The sequence below is a fragment of the Paralichthys olivaceus genome, chromosome 24 (genome assembly GCF_024713975.1).
Source record: "Paralichthys olivaceus isolate ysfri-2021 chromosome 24, ASM2471397v2, whole genome shotgun sequence".
Classification (NCBI taxonomy): domain Eukaryota; kingdom Metazoa; phylum Chordata; class Actinopteri; order Pleuronectiformes; family Paralichthyidae; genus Paralichthys; species Paralichthys olivaceus.
Genome location: NC_091116.1, coordinates 6,204,188 through 6,222,299, shown reverse-complemented (window position 1 = coordinate 6,222,299; position 18,112 = coordinate 6,204,188). Strand labels below are relative to the sequence as shown.

General features: G+C 42.0%; 4 protein-coding genes across 5 annotated transcripts; 3 read left to right on the top strand and 1 right to left on the bottom strand.

Annotated features, from left to right (window-relative positions):
* Positions 1 to 1,277: 1,277 nt before the first annotated feature.
* On the top strand, positions 1,278 to 3,359 carry LOC109640201 (tubulin alpha-1A chain-like). The gene is made up of 4 exons (XM_020104069.2): positions 1,278 to 1,411; positions 1,521 to 1,743; positions 1,839 to 1,987; positions 2,055 to 3,359. Exons 1-4 carry the CDS (start codon positions 1,409 to 1,411, stop codon positions 3,033 to 3,035), a joined length of 1,356 nt encoding a protein of 451 aa, XP_019959628.2. The 5' UTR covers positions 1,278 to 1,408; the 3' UTR covers positions 3,036 to 3,359.
* Positions 3,360 to 5,164: 1,805 nt separating this feature from the next.
* On the top strand, positions 5,165 to 8,195 carry LOC138406953 (tubulin alpha-1A chain-like). Its single transcript, XM_069520738.1, has 4 exons — positions 5,165 to 5,319; positions 6,143 to 6,365; positions 6,503 to 6,651; positions 6,735 to 8,195. The coding sequence occupies exons 1-4, from the start codon at positions 5,317 to 5,319 to the stop codon at positions 7,713 to 7,715; spliced, it is 1,356 nt and encodes a 451-aa protein (XP_069376839.1). The 5' UTR covers positions 5,165 to 5,316; the 3' UTR covers positions 7,716 to 8,195.
* Positions 8,196 to 8,549: 354 nt separating this feature from the next.
* Positions 8,550 to 15,792, bottom strand: LOC109640213 (tubulin alpha-2/alpha-4 chain-like). Of its 2 annotated transcripts, XM_069520739.1 has the most exons (3): positions 14,808 to 15,792; positions 11,556 to 11,778; positions 8,550 to 11,399 (listed from the first exon to the last, which is right to left on the bottom strand). In XM_069520739.1, exons 1-3 carry the CDS (start codon positions 14,865 to 14,867, stop codon positions 11,254 to 11,256), a joined length of 429 nt encoding a protein of 142 aa, XP_069376840.1. In that variant the 5' UTR covers positions 14,868 to 15,792; the 3' UTR covers positions 8,550 to 11,253. The 2 variants fall into 2 exon arrangements, with proteins under 2 accessions (XP_069376840.1, XP_019959643.1); XM_020104084.2 differs by lacking the exon at positions 14,808 to 15,792 and having other exon boundaries at positions 11,556 to 13,253.
* LOC109640211 (tubulin alpha chain-like) lies at positions 14,390 to 17,626 on the top strand. Its single transcript, XM_020104083.2, has 4 exons — positions 14,390 to 14,550; positions 15,799 to 16,021; positions 16,178 to 16,326; positions 16,410 to 17,626. The coding sequence occupies exons 1-4, from the start codon at positions 14,548 to 14,550 to the stop codon at positions 17,382 to 17,384; spliced, it is 1,350 nt and encodes a 449-aa protein (XP_019959642.2). The 5' UTR covers positions 14,390 to 14,547; the 3' UTR covers positions 17,385 to 17,626.
* Positions 17,627 to 18,112: the final 486 nt, after the last annotated feature.

The window sequence follows — 18,112 nt, the reverse complement described above, 5'->3', positions numbered from 1 at the left end:
TGAATGTGTGATGTCTCATTTTTACTTTATTCATATTCCCCAATTAAAAAAATGACTACTTGACTCTTGTACTTGTAAAGCAGTATTTGTTTTTATATAAATAATATACTCAATTTGTATTCATCGTATCGGGTTAAACTTATTATACTGTTTTACTTGATACACATTTTGAGATTTACAATCATCACTAGAATAACGTTGAAGTTGATTCTGATGTCAGCATAGTTTAAAACACGTTTAACAAAGAGGCACACTGCTGAATTTCCATTATATACCAGCAGGTGGTGGTGTGCACATTGCATATTGGATCTCTAATAAAAACTGTGCAGAATTGGGTTTGAAGTAGCTTCATACTATTCATTAAAAACTTCATGTGAGGCTGCTCTACAGGACAAGTAATGTCAGAACATGAGATTGTCCATGTCTCTCAGATTTAAATATACAAGATGTGTCTTTAAAAAAATAACACGTTAAGGAGACAAACTGATATTGAAAAAGAGTGTTTAACCCAGTTTTAAACTTTATTTGAGTGTTTATGAATTTGGTATCAGTTAACCAGCCATCCAGCTAAAGGCCTCATTGTTGTGTTAATCTCACTGAGCTTCACACCAGCAGTGACCTTCAGTGTTTCTGTAACAACAGGACACTCAGTCATGTGGAAAACACAACAGAGCAGGCCGGGCCTCATGGATGGGGGACAGGGAGGGTGGGTCCATTTCCTACCTCTGCAACAATGGATCAAAAGTGCACTTTCAACAAGCCACATGAAAGCACACTAAAAGACCAAACACTTTATATGAGGCAAATTAAAAAATAAAGTAAGTGGATTGGTTAAACAGTTCTGTTTTTTCAACATTTAATTTATAACTTTTCATTTTCATGGACAAGAGAAGGTAATTTTATTAGAGATTATTCATCTCAGACAGCCATTGACATCAAGTATTTTTCTCTGCACAGGATTGCAGTTCTGTTCAGCTATGAGACAGATTTATGAACAAGGTCTCTGGGTACAAGTATTTGGGGATCTGACTGAATATCCTTGACTGGCTCCAAAGGATCTCCTTGGAGATCTCAGCCCCCCACAGAGACGTGACTTTGTATATCTCAGTGTAATCCACAAACACTAATACAATGCATTGTTTGCTTTATCGCCGGGTCCCGGTTATACATTATCTTGGTGCAGGACGGAGGGTTAATGATGTGTGGTGGAGAGTTTGCACATCGCATTCCTCGGCTGAATGATTGGCTTTTCCTACACCACTCAACACAGTTGACGCCCTCATTTATCGACAACAAACCGTGTTACCATAGAGTTTGAAGAAACTATAAGTACCTGACAAATCTTAAGGCACATCCACAGCAAATTTCCCCTGCAGATCCTCAACGTGTGCAGCAGAAATTTATAATCATGGTAAGCTTCTGCAGTTTCAGCACTGGGTTTTTACTTTCTTGCCTCAAGTATGAATACAAACAGCAATGTGCAATTTTTCTAACGACACCTTTTTTCTATGCCCCTCAAGCGGGAATGCCTCTCTGTCCATGTTGGTCAGGCCGGTGTGCAAATGGGCAATGCATGCTGGGAGCTGTACTGCCTTGAGCACGGCATCCAGCCTGATGGTCAGATGCCCAGCGACAAGACCATTGGAGGAGGAGACGACTCCTTCAACACCTTCTTTAGTGAGACTGGAGCTGGCAAACATGTCCCCAGAGCAGTTTTTGTCGACCTGGAGCCAACAGTCATAGGTAAAATAATTTTTTCTACTATATTGCTACTGGTACTGTAGATTAAACTGGATTCAGGAACTACTTTTTATATCATCTCTGTTTTCCAATGACAGATGAGGTCCGTACAGGCACCTACCGCCAGCTCTTCCATCCTGAGCAGCTGATCACTGGAAAAGAAGATGCAGCTAATAACTACGCTCGGGGTCACTACACCATTGGGAAAGAGATTATTGACCTGGTGCTCGACAGGATTCGTAAACTGGTGAGTTTGCCTGTAAAAGTGTAAAATTTAAGTTTGGAAGGACTTCTGTTATCCTTTTTCCCTGCAGGCTGACCAGTGCACTGGGCTACAGGGTTTCCTCATCTTCCACTCCTTTGGAGGAGGAACTGGCTCAGGCTTCACCTCTCTGCTCATGGAGCGTCTCTCTGTCGACTATGGCAAAAAGTCCAAGCTAGAGTTTGCAGTGTACCCAGCTCCTCAAGTGTCCACAGCTGTGGTGGAGCCATACAACTCCATCCTGACCACCCACACCACCCTGGAGCACTCTGACTGCGCCTTCATGGTGGACAATGAGGCCATCTACGACATCTGCCGCAGGAACCTGGACATCGAGCGTCCTTCCTACACCAACCTCAACAGGCTGATTGGCCAGATCGTCTCCTCCATCACCGCCTCCCTGCGCTTCGATGGTGCCCTGAACGTCGACCTGACAGAGTTTCAGACCAACTTGGTGCCTTACCCTCGTATCCATTTCCCTCTGGCCACCTATGCCCCAGTTATCTCTGCAGAGAAAGCCTATCACGAGCAGCTATCAGTAGCAGAGATCACCAACGCCTGCTTCGAGCCAGCCAATCAGATGGTGAAGTGCGACCCTCGTCATGGTAAGTACATGGCCTGCTGCCTCCTGTACCGTGGAGACGTGGTGCCTAAGGATGTGAACACCGCCATTGCCACCATTAAGACTAAGCGCACCATCCAGTTTGTGGACTGGTGTCCCACAGGCTTCAAGGTGGGCATCAACTACCAGCCCCCCACTGTGGTTCCTGGTGGAGACCTGGCCAAAGTGCAGAGAGCTGTGTGCATGCTGAGCAACACCACTGCCATCGCAGAGGCCTGGGCTCGACTGGACCACAAGTTCGACCTCATGTACGCCAAGAGGGCCTTCGTCCACTGGTACGTGGGAGAGGGAATGGAGGAGGGAGAGTTCTCTGAGGCCAGGGAGGACATGGCTGCTCTGGAGAAGGATTACGAAGAGGTTGGAACCGACACTGTCGGTGATGAAGGAGAGGAAGAGGGGGAGGAATATTAGATTTGAAATAAAATCATCATTGACTGGGTCATTTCTGTGTCAGTATGTTTCAAACAAACTGTGGCACACTGCATTGTCCAACTGTCATCTTTTAGACATCATGTAGAGGGAGAAATTTACAAATAAAACCATTCTCTGCTCACATACAATAATTTCCCTAAAAATACAGTAAGTTAAGTTTCGATACTTCAACATTTCCCATCTGGCAATGCTGTTTGGAGCTGAGAGAGACAGAGGTTTGAGAAGAGGATGTAAACTGATGCAGTCCTTGTTTCATGTTTATGTTCATGTGTTATCATTACAGTAAAAACCATCAAAAAGAGAGCTGTGGTGTCAAATATTTTCTTGGTGTGTGTCCTGAACTCAAAACGTATATTTTTTTCACTTCCAAAACAAACGCTTGTGCTGTCTGGTCCGAGGTTATTCCACAAGGTGACAGTAGAAACATTATCGCTTTTGTCTTTCTTTAATCATACAGCACCTTTCATACTAATCTAATGCAATTCAAAGTGCTTTACTGGTGATTGACTAATCATAGGATGTTAGAAATGGATTGCAAATGATTGCACATTCCGATTTAGAGACCAATACATGCCAAACGAAAATATAAGAAAATACAACAATAAAAGGAAGTTGTGATATGTGTTTATATCGAAATATAATATAATAATGATAAAATTGTTCATGTAAATTAAATTAATTTAGACTAAATGGGTGTATATTTTATTTCAATTTAAAAATCTCAACATTTTCAGCTCCTCTCAGATAATCCTGTAGGCTGTTCCAGCAAAAATAAATTCCATCTTGTGACAATAACATCACTTTCAGACATGCACTGAACTCAGGAGATTCTCCCCACATTCTAGAGGAGGTGCATGTGTGAACGCAAATGTCCGAGTGAGAGCCTACGGATGATCTATCTCTGCCTGGCCCACTAGTATAAAGTCTGAAGAAATCCAGGAGAATCCGATGTGGGACAGTCACAAAAATATAAAGGAAAAAAAAAGCTCCCGGTGAAAAAGCTGTGTCGTACACATGGAAGGTCATTTCTATAAACGGCTTGAGAGGCCTTGCAGGAACACAACAACCACCATCTCCCTATTGTGTAATGATGATTAGTTTCTCCCTCCAGCTCTGTGTTTACACGAGCAATAGATGCGTCTGTGCACCGCACACACTCTTTGAACCCCTACGTGGCCTGAACAGATCAACTGACACCCAAGAGCAAAGAAGTCCAGAGAACAGTCGTTGGGGAAACTTAATCGCAGCCTGTTCCAATAATCCTCTCGTGGCAGGTTTGTTGTTACGTCTCCAAGGTTACGTTGAGATACAAAGACGACATAAAAGAGTCGTTTTCAAGCAGTGCACTGACGGAAATGTTTCTGCCAAGATTTCCACAAAGGTTTTAATGCCTCATAATAGCAAAACTGCATTGTGACCACGTTCGATTATTTGGGAAAGTCCACCAAAAAACAATGCACTCCAAAACTCTCAGGGGAAAACAATAATCCTTTTTTAATCACTAGTTTTAATCCAGTTGATCCAATAGGACTGCAACACTCCTTCATTCTATTTCTTTGGAAACATTTATCACATTCCCTGTTGCTGGAAGAGAAACAGTGATCTTAAATGTGACCTTCCTGATGGAGTGTGCTCTAATGTTTACTCAGATCGAGGGTTCACCATTGCATTGCAATTGAATCTCAACCACAGAGGTGAGGCCGTGCTGATCTGTAACGAAAGCCCATCCAGGTCACTCAGGGGAGGTGTGTGTTCTCTGTCCTCAGCGAGATTAAAAAACAGAGGCTTAAAATGTGTCATATTAACAGGAGCAGGTTTGGATCTAATTCAAACTCCAGAAGTGTTTTATTTTTCAACACTTTTACTAAACACCGTGAGCAAGTATGACCCCCTGCCAACTATCTTGTCTTGAATCAAAGGTGTGAAATTGAAGGAGAGGACGAGTTATGGGTCATATTTCACTGCCATTCAGGTCATTGTTGTTGGTTACTCATCTGCTTAACAACAGCCGTTATTCCTTTGGTCTGTGCAGGGGAGGGTAGCAGTAGATTTTCTTTTCTTTTTTTTTTGTCTGCTCGTACTCTTCATCTGTCACTAAAGGAGATGGTGTTCGCTTCTCCAGCTCCTCCGGTTACCACAACACGCCGGGCTGTTGCCTAGCGATTCTGCCCTATAAAGCAGCTCCTTGAACTTCCACCTGAAACAACATCCCCAGCCACTCATCTCAGGTGAACAAGGGACTTTTTGCAGAAGCAAAAACATGGTGAGAACTACTTAAATTTTGACTTTTTTTGTTGAGTCATAGACAGAAACAGCCCAGAAAGATAGAAATGGATTTACATAGATTTATATATCAATATGTTGCAATGCAAAAGAAATGCTATTTCATTTGTGTTTGCTCAATATAGCAAAAGAGGCTATTTGTAATAGAGAAAATATGATTGTGCAATACATGTTATATTTTTATGCTTTTTCTGTTTGCAGCAAAAAAAACAAGTTGAATATGTCTTCGATTTTAGAGCTGCAAAACATGAATTCATGTAATTCGCTCACAAGGATTATAAATGTAAAACCCTTGTGAGTGAATTACATGTGATGTTTAATGTTTCACCTATATTTGCCTGAGGTGAAACACACTGTTTCACTATAAAATGTTCCTACATCTTAATATTGTACATGATGACTGGTGCATGGGATCACTTGAGTTTGACTCAGTTACAAGGGAGCAGAGATATCAAGTAACAGCTCCTCTCTCATGGGGAAATACATCTCACCACCACAGGTTCAACAAATTAACTGAATTACTTTTTGTAGGAAATTGTTTTTATACATTTTCTACCAAAGAATGATTTCCCCAAATGTTTAAGTCTGTATTACCTCAACAGTGAAACCCTGAGTAGCTGATAACTAGTTTTTATTTCATTTTAAGATTTAATATTATCTTATTCTATCTATTTTTTGTATTTTATGGTTTTATTTTATTATCCTGTTCATGCACTCTATGTCTATTTGTTGTGATTCATAATAATCATTCCATATTGCTTTTCAACTCGTCCTTCACATTTCAACTGCTGTTCTTCTCGCAGCGTGAATGTATCTCTGTTCATGTCGGCCAAGCTGGAGCCCAGATAGGCAATGCATGCTGGGAGCTCTACTGCCTTGAGCACGGCATCCAGCCGGACGGTCAGATGCCCAGCGACAAGACCATTGGAGGAGGAGACGACTCCTTCAACACCTTCTTCAGTGAGACTGGAGCTGGCAAACATGTCCCCAGAGCTGTTTTTGTCGACCTGGAGCCAACAGTCATAGGTAAAGATACAGGAAGTGGGAATAACAACAAATAGTTTAGTGTAGTTTTCTTAACTCTGGAAACATTTTAGATTGAAAAAGTACCTTTCAAGAATTAATTGGATTTGAAAAATATTGTGTTGTCATCGTTTTGATAGATGAGGTCCGTACAGGGACTTACCGCCAGCTCTTCCATCCTGAGCAGCTGATCACTGGAAAAGAGGATGCAGCTAATAACTACGCTCGCGGTCACTACACCATTGGGAAAGAGATTATTGACCTGGTGCTCGACAGAATTCGTAAACTGGTGAGTTTGCCTGCAAAGGTTTTGTGTTTCAGTTCAGAGTTAGTTGAGTATGGAAAGAATGCATTTATTTTATTTCCCTGCAGGCTGACCAGTGCACTGGGCTACAGGGTTTCCTCATCTTCCACTCCTTTGGAGGAGGAACTGGCTCAGGCTTCACCTCTCTGCTCATGGAGCGTCTCTCTGTCGACTATGGCAAAAAGTCCAAGCTGGAATTTGCCATCTATCCAGCTCCTCAGGTGTCCACAGCTGTGGTGGAGCCCTACAACTCCATCCTGACCACCCACACCACCCTGGAGCACTCTGACTGCGCCTTCATGGTGGACAATGAGGCCATCTACGACATCTGCCGCAGGAACCTGGACATCGAGCGTCCCACCTACACCAACCTCAACAGGTTGATTGGCCAGATCGTCTCCTCCATCACCGCCTCCCTGCGCTTCGATGGTGCCCTGAACGTCGACCTGACAGAGTTCCAGACCAACTTGGTGCCTTACCCTCGTATCCACTTCCCTCTGGCCACCTATGCCCCAGTTATCTCTGCAGAGAAAGCCTATCACGAGCAGCTATCAGTAGCAGAGATCACCAACGCCTGCTTCGAGCCAGCCAATCAGATGGTGAAGTGCGACCCTCGTCATGGTAAGTACATGGCTTGCTGCCTCCTGTACCGTGGAGATGTGGTGCCTAAGGATGTCAACTCTGCCATCGCCACCATCAAGACCAAGCGCACCATCCAGTTTGTGGACTGGTGTCCCACAGGCTTCAAGGTGGGCATCAACTACCAGCCCCCCACTGTGGTTCCTGGTGGAGACCTGGCCAAAGTGCAGAGAGCTGTGTGCATGCTGAGCAACACCACTGCCATCGCAGAGGCCTGGGCTCGACTGGACCACAAGTTCGACCTCATGTACGCCAAGAGGGCCTTCGTCCACTGGTACGTGGGAGAGGGAATGGAGGAGGGAGAGTTCTCTGAGGCCAGGGAGGACATGGCTGCTCTGGAGAAGGATTACGAAGAGGTTGGAACCGACACTGTCGGTGATGAAGGAGAGGAAGAGGGGGAGGAATATTAGATTTGAAATAAAACCATCATTGACTGGGTCATTTCTGTGTCAGTATGTTTCAAACAAACTGTCATCTTTTAGACATCATGTAGAGGGAGAACATATGATAAATCATAAAAATGTGGGTGACGGTGAACGATTTTCATCTCTGCTTCAAAATGTTCATGATATAATTATTATTTTCATTTTTGATTAATTTTCAGATTATCTTCTTTCTTTATTGATACATAATTCAACATTTGTGATAGATGATAATCATAACGGAGTACATTTTAAATGTTTTGTTTTTCCAACAAATAAATCAAAACCTACAAATATTATCTTGTGATAATGTGAGAGGAAGAAAAGCTAATTCTCACATCACAAACCTATTTTCATTATCAATCTGCCAATCATTTTCTTTCTTTATTCTTTATTGATTATCTATCTTTAATGTCTTTTTATACTGAAGAAGGTTCAGAACGAATAATAAACTTATTTGACAAACTTGCCAGGCCAAAATTTTTTTTAAAGTAGGATTATTCTTGAGTTGTGTTCCAGGAGGCTACTCAACCTTATTTTGTATCTTTTCAGCCATCACCAATCATTTATCTTAATTGGTGAATTCCTCCATTCTTTATCTGCCACTTATAAGAGGCTGGGTCACATTATAAATGATATTCAAAATAACTTATCCATCTATTCCAAGAATTAATATTTAAACATGCTTCGATGTGTTTTTGTTACATAAAAGTGGTTAAATAATATATTATAGAAATATTTAAGATAATTTAAAGGTTGAGTGGTAGTTGGTAAATTGTCATTTGGCAACAATGGGCAACTGCAAATTACAATAAAATAATTATTTCCTCCAGAAACATTTTTGTCAATTTCTAATTTCTAATTGTTGTTTTGAACATATGGCTATAATAACTTAATAAAACATACATACACTTGTAAAACAATGCAGGGACATGATTCAAACAAAAACAAGTTAAGTTCTTATTTAGTTTATTTAGCATGTAATCATTCTCATCCAATATCATTAATTGCCTTTAGTCAGCATCAACATATTTTCTTAAGAAATTCATAATACATTTTACGTTCCAAGCAAATTCTAAAGTAGACAAAAGGGTTCCTGTTTCAGTGAAGCAGAGGAACATGGCACACTTCACACAATGCATGTCTCCTTCTCATTTACTTCTCTCTGTCTCTCTGCCCCCCCACATTAATGCATTTATTTATTGCTGAATGGCCTTATTTATTCGAAAAACCATTTCAGTAAACTTGAGAAGACCTGATGGTGGCAACACAATGCAATAAAGGGGTTGTGCACAGAGCTTGTAGTGGCAGCTCAGCAAGGTAACACTTTCTATGGAATCACACCCAAGCTTTCCTGGGATTAAAGTCACAGTAGGAAAGGATTACAGTGCTGGTATAGACTGAACGACACATTACAGCCACCATTAACCCTCAACATGCATACATTTTACTCCAAATTGGTACCACTACTTAATTTTCTTTAGGTAATCAGTAACCTCAAATATTATATAACCATTATTTATGCTGCCATCCTACCTGCTACTGTGTGGAACTGAAAGTGAGGACCAACTGTTTGTATTGTTTTTTGATATAAATGTCTTCATCAGAGTTTTCCTCCATGTTGTCTCCCTGTTTCTCCAAAACACTATCTGCTTTATTATCTCGGAAGATCAGACCAAGGGCCTCTTGCACAGTATATAACCTGCTGCAATAATCTGTCACTGAAATGGCAGCTCACTTACCTTTATAATCTTAGGACACCCCCAACCAAAATGTTTGTGTATTTCAACAAATTTCACTTGTGGCATTTATACTGCTGTCAAAAAGGGTCAAATACCACCATGTATAAAACATGAGTTTTAAACACATTACATTGTATTAAATAACATTATTATTAACATTATTATTATAATTTCAAAGGAATATCAAATGTGGTCATCAAAGTAACTTAATGAGTTAGAGTAAAAAAAAGTATTTACTGAAATAAATGACTAGAAAAACTTTCATCATATCAGTATGTGTTTCAATCACCATAGCAACCAGCTGCTTCGATTTGAAATGGATAACAGGTGAATCTGATTGGACATCTTCGACAGGCGAGCTCTGATTGGCTGTTGTCTTTTGGACCTTTCCTTAAAACCTGTGGTTCCACTCTCCCTGGTCTCTCTGATCTTCATCTGAGGTAAGTGATGCATCTCACTCTATTGAAGTATGTCTTTAGCCAGCATGCTAACTTATACAATTAGGGCTCATATTTTAAGTTTGAAATTAAACTAGTGTAAAATATCCAGTTGCTGCTGTTAAATGTTTCTAATGTGCTGGTTGCTTTCATGACCAACGTGGAAATATTGTTGCTGGCTTGTCTTGTGTTTTCTGCTGCCGATCTTTGATTCCTGTGGTCATTTTATGTTGCTAATTAAATGAATGAGTGAAAACAGGGCGCTAACGTGATGCTAAGTAGCGTTAGCTTGCCTCGGCCAGGTAGGGCGTGGCACTGTGGAAAAAGTGTCTTTAGCGCCGGACTATTTTCTCATCTCACTCGGTGAATTCATGGTTTATTTGGACCGGGCGTCATTGTGAGTGGTTTTTGGAACAGTTATGAGACTAACCGCGGCGGGTTCGACGAGTTTTATTTGTTTTTTGTGTAGTTTGAATGTTTTTGGCGGATAACTTCAGCTAGGAGCAGATGTTGCGTGAGTTACGTAGCCCCTTTAAGGAATAGCCGTCGGCCTACGCTTTTTGCGTAGTGAGTGGGCGAGGGAGAGAGTGGGGGAGAGAGTGGGGGGGGGGGGGGCGCGTAAGTGTCTCGGTTGGCAGAGAAACTTCGAGAAGTTTGAACGTAGCGTTGTGTTCTCTGTTAAACTTTTGAAGAATAGCCCCACAATGGCTCCCGACGACGGCGTGATTAAGACCCAAGTAACATTAACTCGTAGTTCTGTGTGTGTGTGCACATGTCTGTAGAAAGTGTTGAGATTTTTTATTAATTATTTCATTGTGTGTTACTGAGAGCATGGGTATTTTGTGTTTCTGCAGCATGTTTGGATTCACGTTGTAAAAAGGTGTGTGCATGGAAAGTGGGACCTGCTGGCTTGTTGCTAAAACTGATGTGAAATCATTGAGACAAAGTGTAGTTACATGTTGATCTGTGATTTTGGTTTGTCTGCAATATAATGCACTGTAACTGTATCTGACTAGGTTCCCAAGTAACATTAACTTATAGTTCTGTGTGTGTGTGCGTCTGTGCGAAGTGTGTACATTTTTGCTAATTATTTCATTGTGTGTTACTGAGAGTATGGGTATTTTGTGTTTCAGCTTGGACTTTTTGCCATAGTCCACAGAGAGATGCTCCATGAGGAGATAAGTGAAACCTGAGCCAGTTCCTCCTCCAAAGGAGTGGAAGATGAGGAAACCCTGGAGCCCAGTGTACAAGGGTAGGGCACCAGGTTGGTCTGGAACTCGGTCAGGTCAATGTTCAGGGCACCATCAAAGCGCAGGGAGGCGATGATGGAGGAGACAATCTGGCCAATCAGCCTGTTCTGTCCAGGACCAGATCAATGATCTCCTTCCCAACGGTGTAGTGACCACGAGTGTAGTTGTTGGCTGCGTCCTCCTTACCAGTGATCAGCTGCTCAGGGTGGAAGAGCTGGCGGTATGTGCCTGTACTCACTTCATCTGAATAGCAACAACAAAAAATACTTCAGCCTTGCTCAGTTGTAATAGACCTGCTTGTGTTGTAACCACTCTCGATGCTTACATTTTGCAATAAATAGCATGCTGCTTAGTTACATTCATTAAATAAAAATTCTAGTCAAAATGTTCCTTGTTTACCGATGACTGTTGGCTCCAGGTCAACAAGAACTGCTCTGGGGACATGTTTGCCTGCTCCAGTCTCACTGAAGAAGGTGTTAAACGAGTCATCGCCTCCGCCCATGGTCTTGCTGCTAGGCATCTGACCGTCAGGCTGGATGCCATGCTCAAGACAGTAGAGTTCCCAGCAGGCATTGCCCATCTGGGTTTCGGCTTGGCCGACATGAATGGCTATACATTCGCGCTGTAGAGACAAAAGGGTGAAACAAAGGTCAGTCACCAGCTCAGGCCCTGTTGAATAACTGCTGATGTGCACATGAACCTGCACCATGACCCACCACAACAATTAGAAATGTCTAATTTCTAATTGTTGTTTTGAACATATGGCTATAATAACTTAAAACTCATTTACTTCTCTCTGTCTCTTTGCCCCCCCACATTAATTCATTTATTTATTTTAATACATGTCAATGACTATTTCACTTTGTACTCCCATAGTCTCTCTCTCTCTCTTTTTCTCTCTCATTTCAGATATCTCTGACCCCGGAACCTCAGGACAACAACTTTTACTATTACAATATCGCAGTCATTAATTAGGATATCAATTGTGCCTGTTATCAATAATAATTAATAGTCTTTACACTGTTGTTTACATTTTAACTAGTCAGATCTGTCTCCCCTACATCCCCCTCCCCACTATCCCTCTCTCTTCTCTCCCTTCTTTTCCACCCATCTCTCCTCTCCTTCCCCCATTTTCTTTGCTCACCCCAACCGGTCGAGGCAGATGACCGCCCCCGAGCCTGGCTCTGCTAGAGGTTTCTCTCTGTTAATGAGGGAGTTTTTCCTCTTCACAGTCGCCAAAGCTCTTGCTCATTGTGGGAACTGTTGGGTTTCTCTATATTTTGATTTTAAGGTCCTGACCTTCTATGTAAAGTTCCTTGAGATCATGTATATTATGATTTATAATGTATATTATACAAATAAAATTGAATTGAACTGAATTACTCGCTGAATGGCCTTAATTATTTAAAAACATGTCAAAGAAGCTGTAGAAGCCTTCAGTTATCATAAAAACTCAAAAGGTGTTTGGTTTGTCAAGTCTGGACTACTGTACAAATCATGGTGGCCTCCATAGAGAGGAGCCCCCTCGATGTAAAGTATTCAAATACAAAGGGCCCCTTCTAGGGTATAGAAAACAATTCATATATTTTGTTCAAGTTACAAACCATATGCAACCACCAAAAATTGTTCTGCTGCAGCTCAGCAAGGTAACACTTTCTATGGAATCACATCCAAGCTTTCCTGGGATTAAAGTCCCGGTAGGAAAGGATTACAGAGCTGGTATAGACTGAACGACATATTACAGCCACCATTAACCCTCAATATGCATGTTTGTATTTTGAAGCAAGAAGATGAGGAGCATTTCTGACTCGGTGACAACACTGCTGCTGCGGTCCACTTCAACCCTAAGAACATCTCTGTTGTGCTGGCTACTTATTGAAATGTTTCATGTAAATGATTGTTTTTATGGTTTAATAAAACAACTTGAATTGTAATGATGGAGTTGTATTTAGCAACAAATAGCATGCTGCTTAATTACATTCATTAAATTAAAATTCTAGTCAAATGTTCCTTGTTTACAGATGACTTGGCTCCACTCCAGTCATGTCTGCAGTTGAGTCACACTGATTGCCATTACTGACGTTTGCTTTTGTGTACTTTCAGGGATAGAGGAAGATGGCTGGATTCTTCCAAGATGTCCCTCTGCTACACATCAAACCCACTGTAGTCATTCACCAGAATGGTTACCTCACACCAAAGTCATGGAGTCTTAACCTTTCTTGTATGCTGCAGACTATCTGGTTTAAAATTGTGCTTATTGTAGTCACTTTATATTTCTAATATAGTTTATAATTGTATAAAACATTTTTATTTTATATAGTTACCTTCTAGTTTTTATTTAGTTTTTGTATAGACGATTAGCACGGGTTCACTTAACACAGTAAGATATTTATTTTCTATGCACATTTTCTGCAAATATTTAATGTTCCTGCACATTTTTAATGCCTCTGTATATATTGAAATCCTATGCAAATGTTTAATTTCTCTGTAAAAGTTTAATTTCCTTAATGTCTCTATACACATTTAAATTTACAATCATCTCAGGCCAATTTCTACATATGGTTACTGTGTTATAAGTTAACTCCAATGCATAAGTCAAGTCTAATGTATGTTTAATGTATGTTACTGCCACTGGATGCTTGATTTTCCTTTGGGATCAATAAAGTATCTATCTTCATTCGAGTACTTTGAACATTAACTATTTACCTTTTATATAAATATCAATGTAAGGAAAGCCATTAAATACATACAAATTAAAACATATTTCTCAACAAATCATAATTTATTAACTTTTATAAATGTATAAAATTTGTTTTATTCTATCAAATATTGTCAATGTATGTTTGAAAAAATAAAACCTGCCACAAAGAAGGCAATCTGCAGTTTGGTTCGATTCACATCCATGGACTTTGTGACTTACTACGGGAAACAGAAATCGAGTCTCATCAGCCTGGATGTCATGTGATCAAAATGCAGCTTTTAAAAATGTCTATCTCAGGGTCTCTCTCCTTCCTCTGAAAGGAAATGTCTCTCTGTGTGGAGCGCTGGCAGCAAGCACAAGGCCCCCATTCAAAATGTCTCCGTAGAAGAGATTTTCTAGATTTATATTTAATTTGTGCCAATCGATTCTTTTGTCCTCAATCGAACACACTGAACCTTCACATTTGTTGCACGTCATTGCATTGCATTCTGCACGGTGTGGCACTTGAACGCAACACTGGCTGAGCGTCACTTCCGCCTCCGCTCCCGCCCGAAGAAAACCTTACCGCCACATTGGCTCCTCCTACTTGAGGAGTATATAAATAGCAGTAGCTCCGCAGCCGCCACACAACGCTGCCCGCCTTCCTCACCCGATCATCACACCGGAAAGAAGGACCTCCGCTGAGTCAAGATGGTGAGCAGTCATTGTTGAAACACTGGACAAGCTAAATGTTACTATAATGCGTTATCTCGATGCTGTAAAACAAACGTGTCATGTCGGTGAAAAGCGTGGAAGTACATTTTAAAGGATAAACGATGTGAAAACGTTGAATTGCTAACGGCCACTATTGTGCGTGGACAAAATGGTGCCCCCCCTCCCCGGATCCAGGCCACACTACTAGGCGCAGTTTGAAATAAGATAAAATACAGGAGGTAAAATAACCACCTCACCATCGACGTGTCCGACATGTTCGTACAGCCCGTAGAAGACGCGGTGTCCGTGCGGCACATTGTTGGGAGTGGTAGTGGATGCGCATTCTTGCAGCGGGGCCGCCATCAGATAACGCCCAGTCCGTGAATGTCGCACTTAAGGTCGGGCTTTGTCTCGATCGCAGTGGTGGAAGGCCGCCAGGTTTTTTTTAAAACACCGGTCATTGCTACTTTTTTCTTTTCTCCATTTTTTTCGGGGGATAATCTGCCGTTCAGAGGGTGGGGGATGGGAGTGCCGATCGCGCCACAGGTCCGCTAAAACCTGCGATGTAACTCAGCATGCGTGATCCTTCAGACCTAAACCATAACCTGAGGCTATACTTCTCCACAAAATGACCCTTTAATACCGAAACCTATATCGATTTTAAAACATTATAAACCAGTTTGATCGAATCAATTAGACTCTTAAATAGCATTAACTGTCAGAGTGCATGTTGTCGTTGCTTGTGTCCTGATGGTTAAAAATAAGATCCAGTGATTCTTACCGTTTTCTGTTTTTGCATTATCGACTAGATTGAGCCGCCTAAGCTGAGTGTGTAGTTTTGGGGACATCTAGTGGTGAAGTTGCATGTTGCAGCCGAGTACCCCACCCACCACTCCTAACCTGTGTTCAGTTGCGGATTAATTTATTCCTTCATTTCAATTCTAATAGTTATAATACAGCTTTTTACAATAAACTGCACTTAGACAGCAGTGTGCTATATTTATCCAATGCATATGTCGTAAAGAATTTTTTACTAGAGGCAGGTAATCACTCGCCACTGCAACATTTTCTTTTTTATAAAAATCAAACAGCCATTTCCGACAAGTACAGGCCCTGAAATGCATCTGATGTGTTCTTTGGGCCAATTGTGTAAAGTGGGTCACAGTGCAGGTTCATGTGCACATCAGCAGTTATTCAACAGGGCCTGAGCTGGTGACTGACCTTTGTTTCCCCCTTTTGTCTGTACAGCGCGAATGTATATCCATTCATGTCGGCCAAGCCGGAACCCAGATGGGCAATGCCTGCTGGGAACTCTACTGTCTTGAGCATGGCATCCAGCCTGACGGTCAGATGCCTAGCAGCAAGACCATGGGCGGAGGCGATGACTCGTTTAACACCTTCTTCAGTGAGACTGGAGCAGGCAAACATGTCCCCAGGGCAGTTTTTGTCGACCTGGAGCCAACAGTCATCGGTAAACAAGGAACATTTTTACTAGAATTTTTATTTAATGAAAGTAATTAAGCAGCATGCTATTTATTGCAAAATGTAAGCATCGAGAGTGGTTACAACACAAGCAGGTCTATTACAACTGAGCAAGGCTGAAGTATTTTTTGTTGTTGCTATTCAGATGAAGTGCGTACAGGCACATACCGCCAGCTCTTCCACCCTGAGCAGCTGATCACTGGTAAGGAGGACGCAGCCAACAACTATGCTCGTGGTCACTACACCGTTGGGAAGGAGATCATTGATCTGGTCCTGGACAGAACTCGTAAACTGGTGAGCTCATTCTCATTTGTTAAATGTGCATCATTTTGAATTCTAAAATTGCAAATTATTTTAACAACCTTTTTTCCCCGCAGGCTGACCAGTGCACTGGGCTACAGGGTTTTCTAATTTTCCACTCCTTTGGAGGAGGAACTGGCTCAGGCTTCACCTCTCTGCTCATGGAGCGTCTCTCTGTCGACTATGGCAAAAAGTCCAAGCTAGAGTTTGCAGTGTACCCAGCTCCTCAAGTGTCCACAGCTGTGGTGGAGCCATACAACTCCATCTTGACCACCCACACCACCCTGGAGCACTCTGACTGCGCCTTCATGGTGGACAATGAGGCCATCTACGACATCTGCCGCAGGAACCTGGACATTGAGCGTCCTTCCTACACCAACCTCAACAGGCTGATTGGCCAGATCGTCTCCTCCATCACCGCCTCCCTGCGCTTCGATGGTGCCCTGAACGTCGACCTGACAGAGTTCCAGACCAACTTGGTGCCCTACCCTCGTATCCATTTCCCTCTGGCCACCTATGCCCCAGTTATCTCTGCAGAGAAAGCCTATCACGAGCAGCTCTCTGTGGCTGACATCACAAACGCCTGCTTCGAGCCAGCCAATCAGATGGTGAAGTGCGACCCTCGTCATGGTAAGTACATGGCTTGCTGCCTCCTGTACCGTGGAGATGTGGTGCCTAAGGATGTCAACTCTGCCATCGCCACCATCAAGACCAAGCGCACCATCCAGTTTGTGGACTGGTGTCCCACAGGCTTCAAGGTGGGCATCAACTACCAGCCCCCCACTGTGGTTCCTGGTGGAGACCTGGCCAAAGTGCAGAGAGCTGTGTGCATGCTGAGCAACACCACTGCCATCGCAGAGGCCTGGGCTCGACTGGACCACAAGTTCGACCTCATGTACGCCAAGAGGGCCTTCGTCCACTGGTACGTGGGAGAGGGAATGGAGGAGGGAGAGTTCTCTGAGGCCAGGGAGGACATGGCTGCCCTGGAGAAGGATTACGAAGAGGTTGGAGCCGACAGTGTTGGCGAGGAGGATGAAGGCGAAGAGTATTAGATGACTCATTGATGTTCTCTTCCTTCAATAAAGTTACAGCTGTTCTATTTTCCGTGCTCTTGGTTTCAGTGATCAACTGTGAATAAATCATCTGATGTGTTCACTCTGGGTCTTTCTAAACGCACTATTATTTTTGTAATTGCATTTGAAATGTAAGAAGCCTAAACTGAGGAGTATTGAATGACCAGTTCTGTATGTTCATTTGTTTTTTTCATTAAATATAGTTATAAATGTTACAGCCATTATATGTCCTGTGTTTACTTGGGTTCAGAAATCAAAATGAATAAATTGGCTGATGTGTGCACTCCGGGTTTTTATCAGCAGAAGTGATGTTGCATTTGGATTAAATACACCTAATGACACTTACCCTCATTACAATTTTGGTCTGCAGTAAAAGGTAACGTCTCTGCTGAATAAAAGTTATTTAGTTTTTAGTTATTGTGCACAATTGCATTCAGCAGTTGCTGGCAATGCAATTCTTGTGTCGCAGGCACCCTTCTTGCCACGCCTTAAAAATTTTTTTTTTAAAAAGGCATAAAATATGGAATCAGATTAAAAGTGCTGTAATAAATACAACTAAAATATAATTTGCATACTAAAAAGTATCTTGCTGAGTAGAATGAGTAAGTACTGAAGATGAGGAAACCAGAGGCTTTTCTATTTCTGTGTCATCAAATAAAATGTGAAATGGAGAAAATAATCCAATGAAAAAAACAATATGATAACAG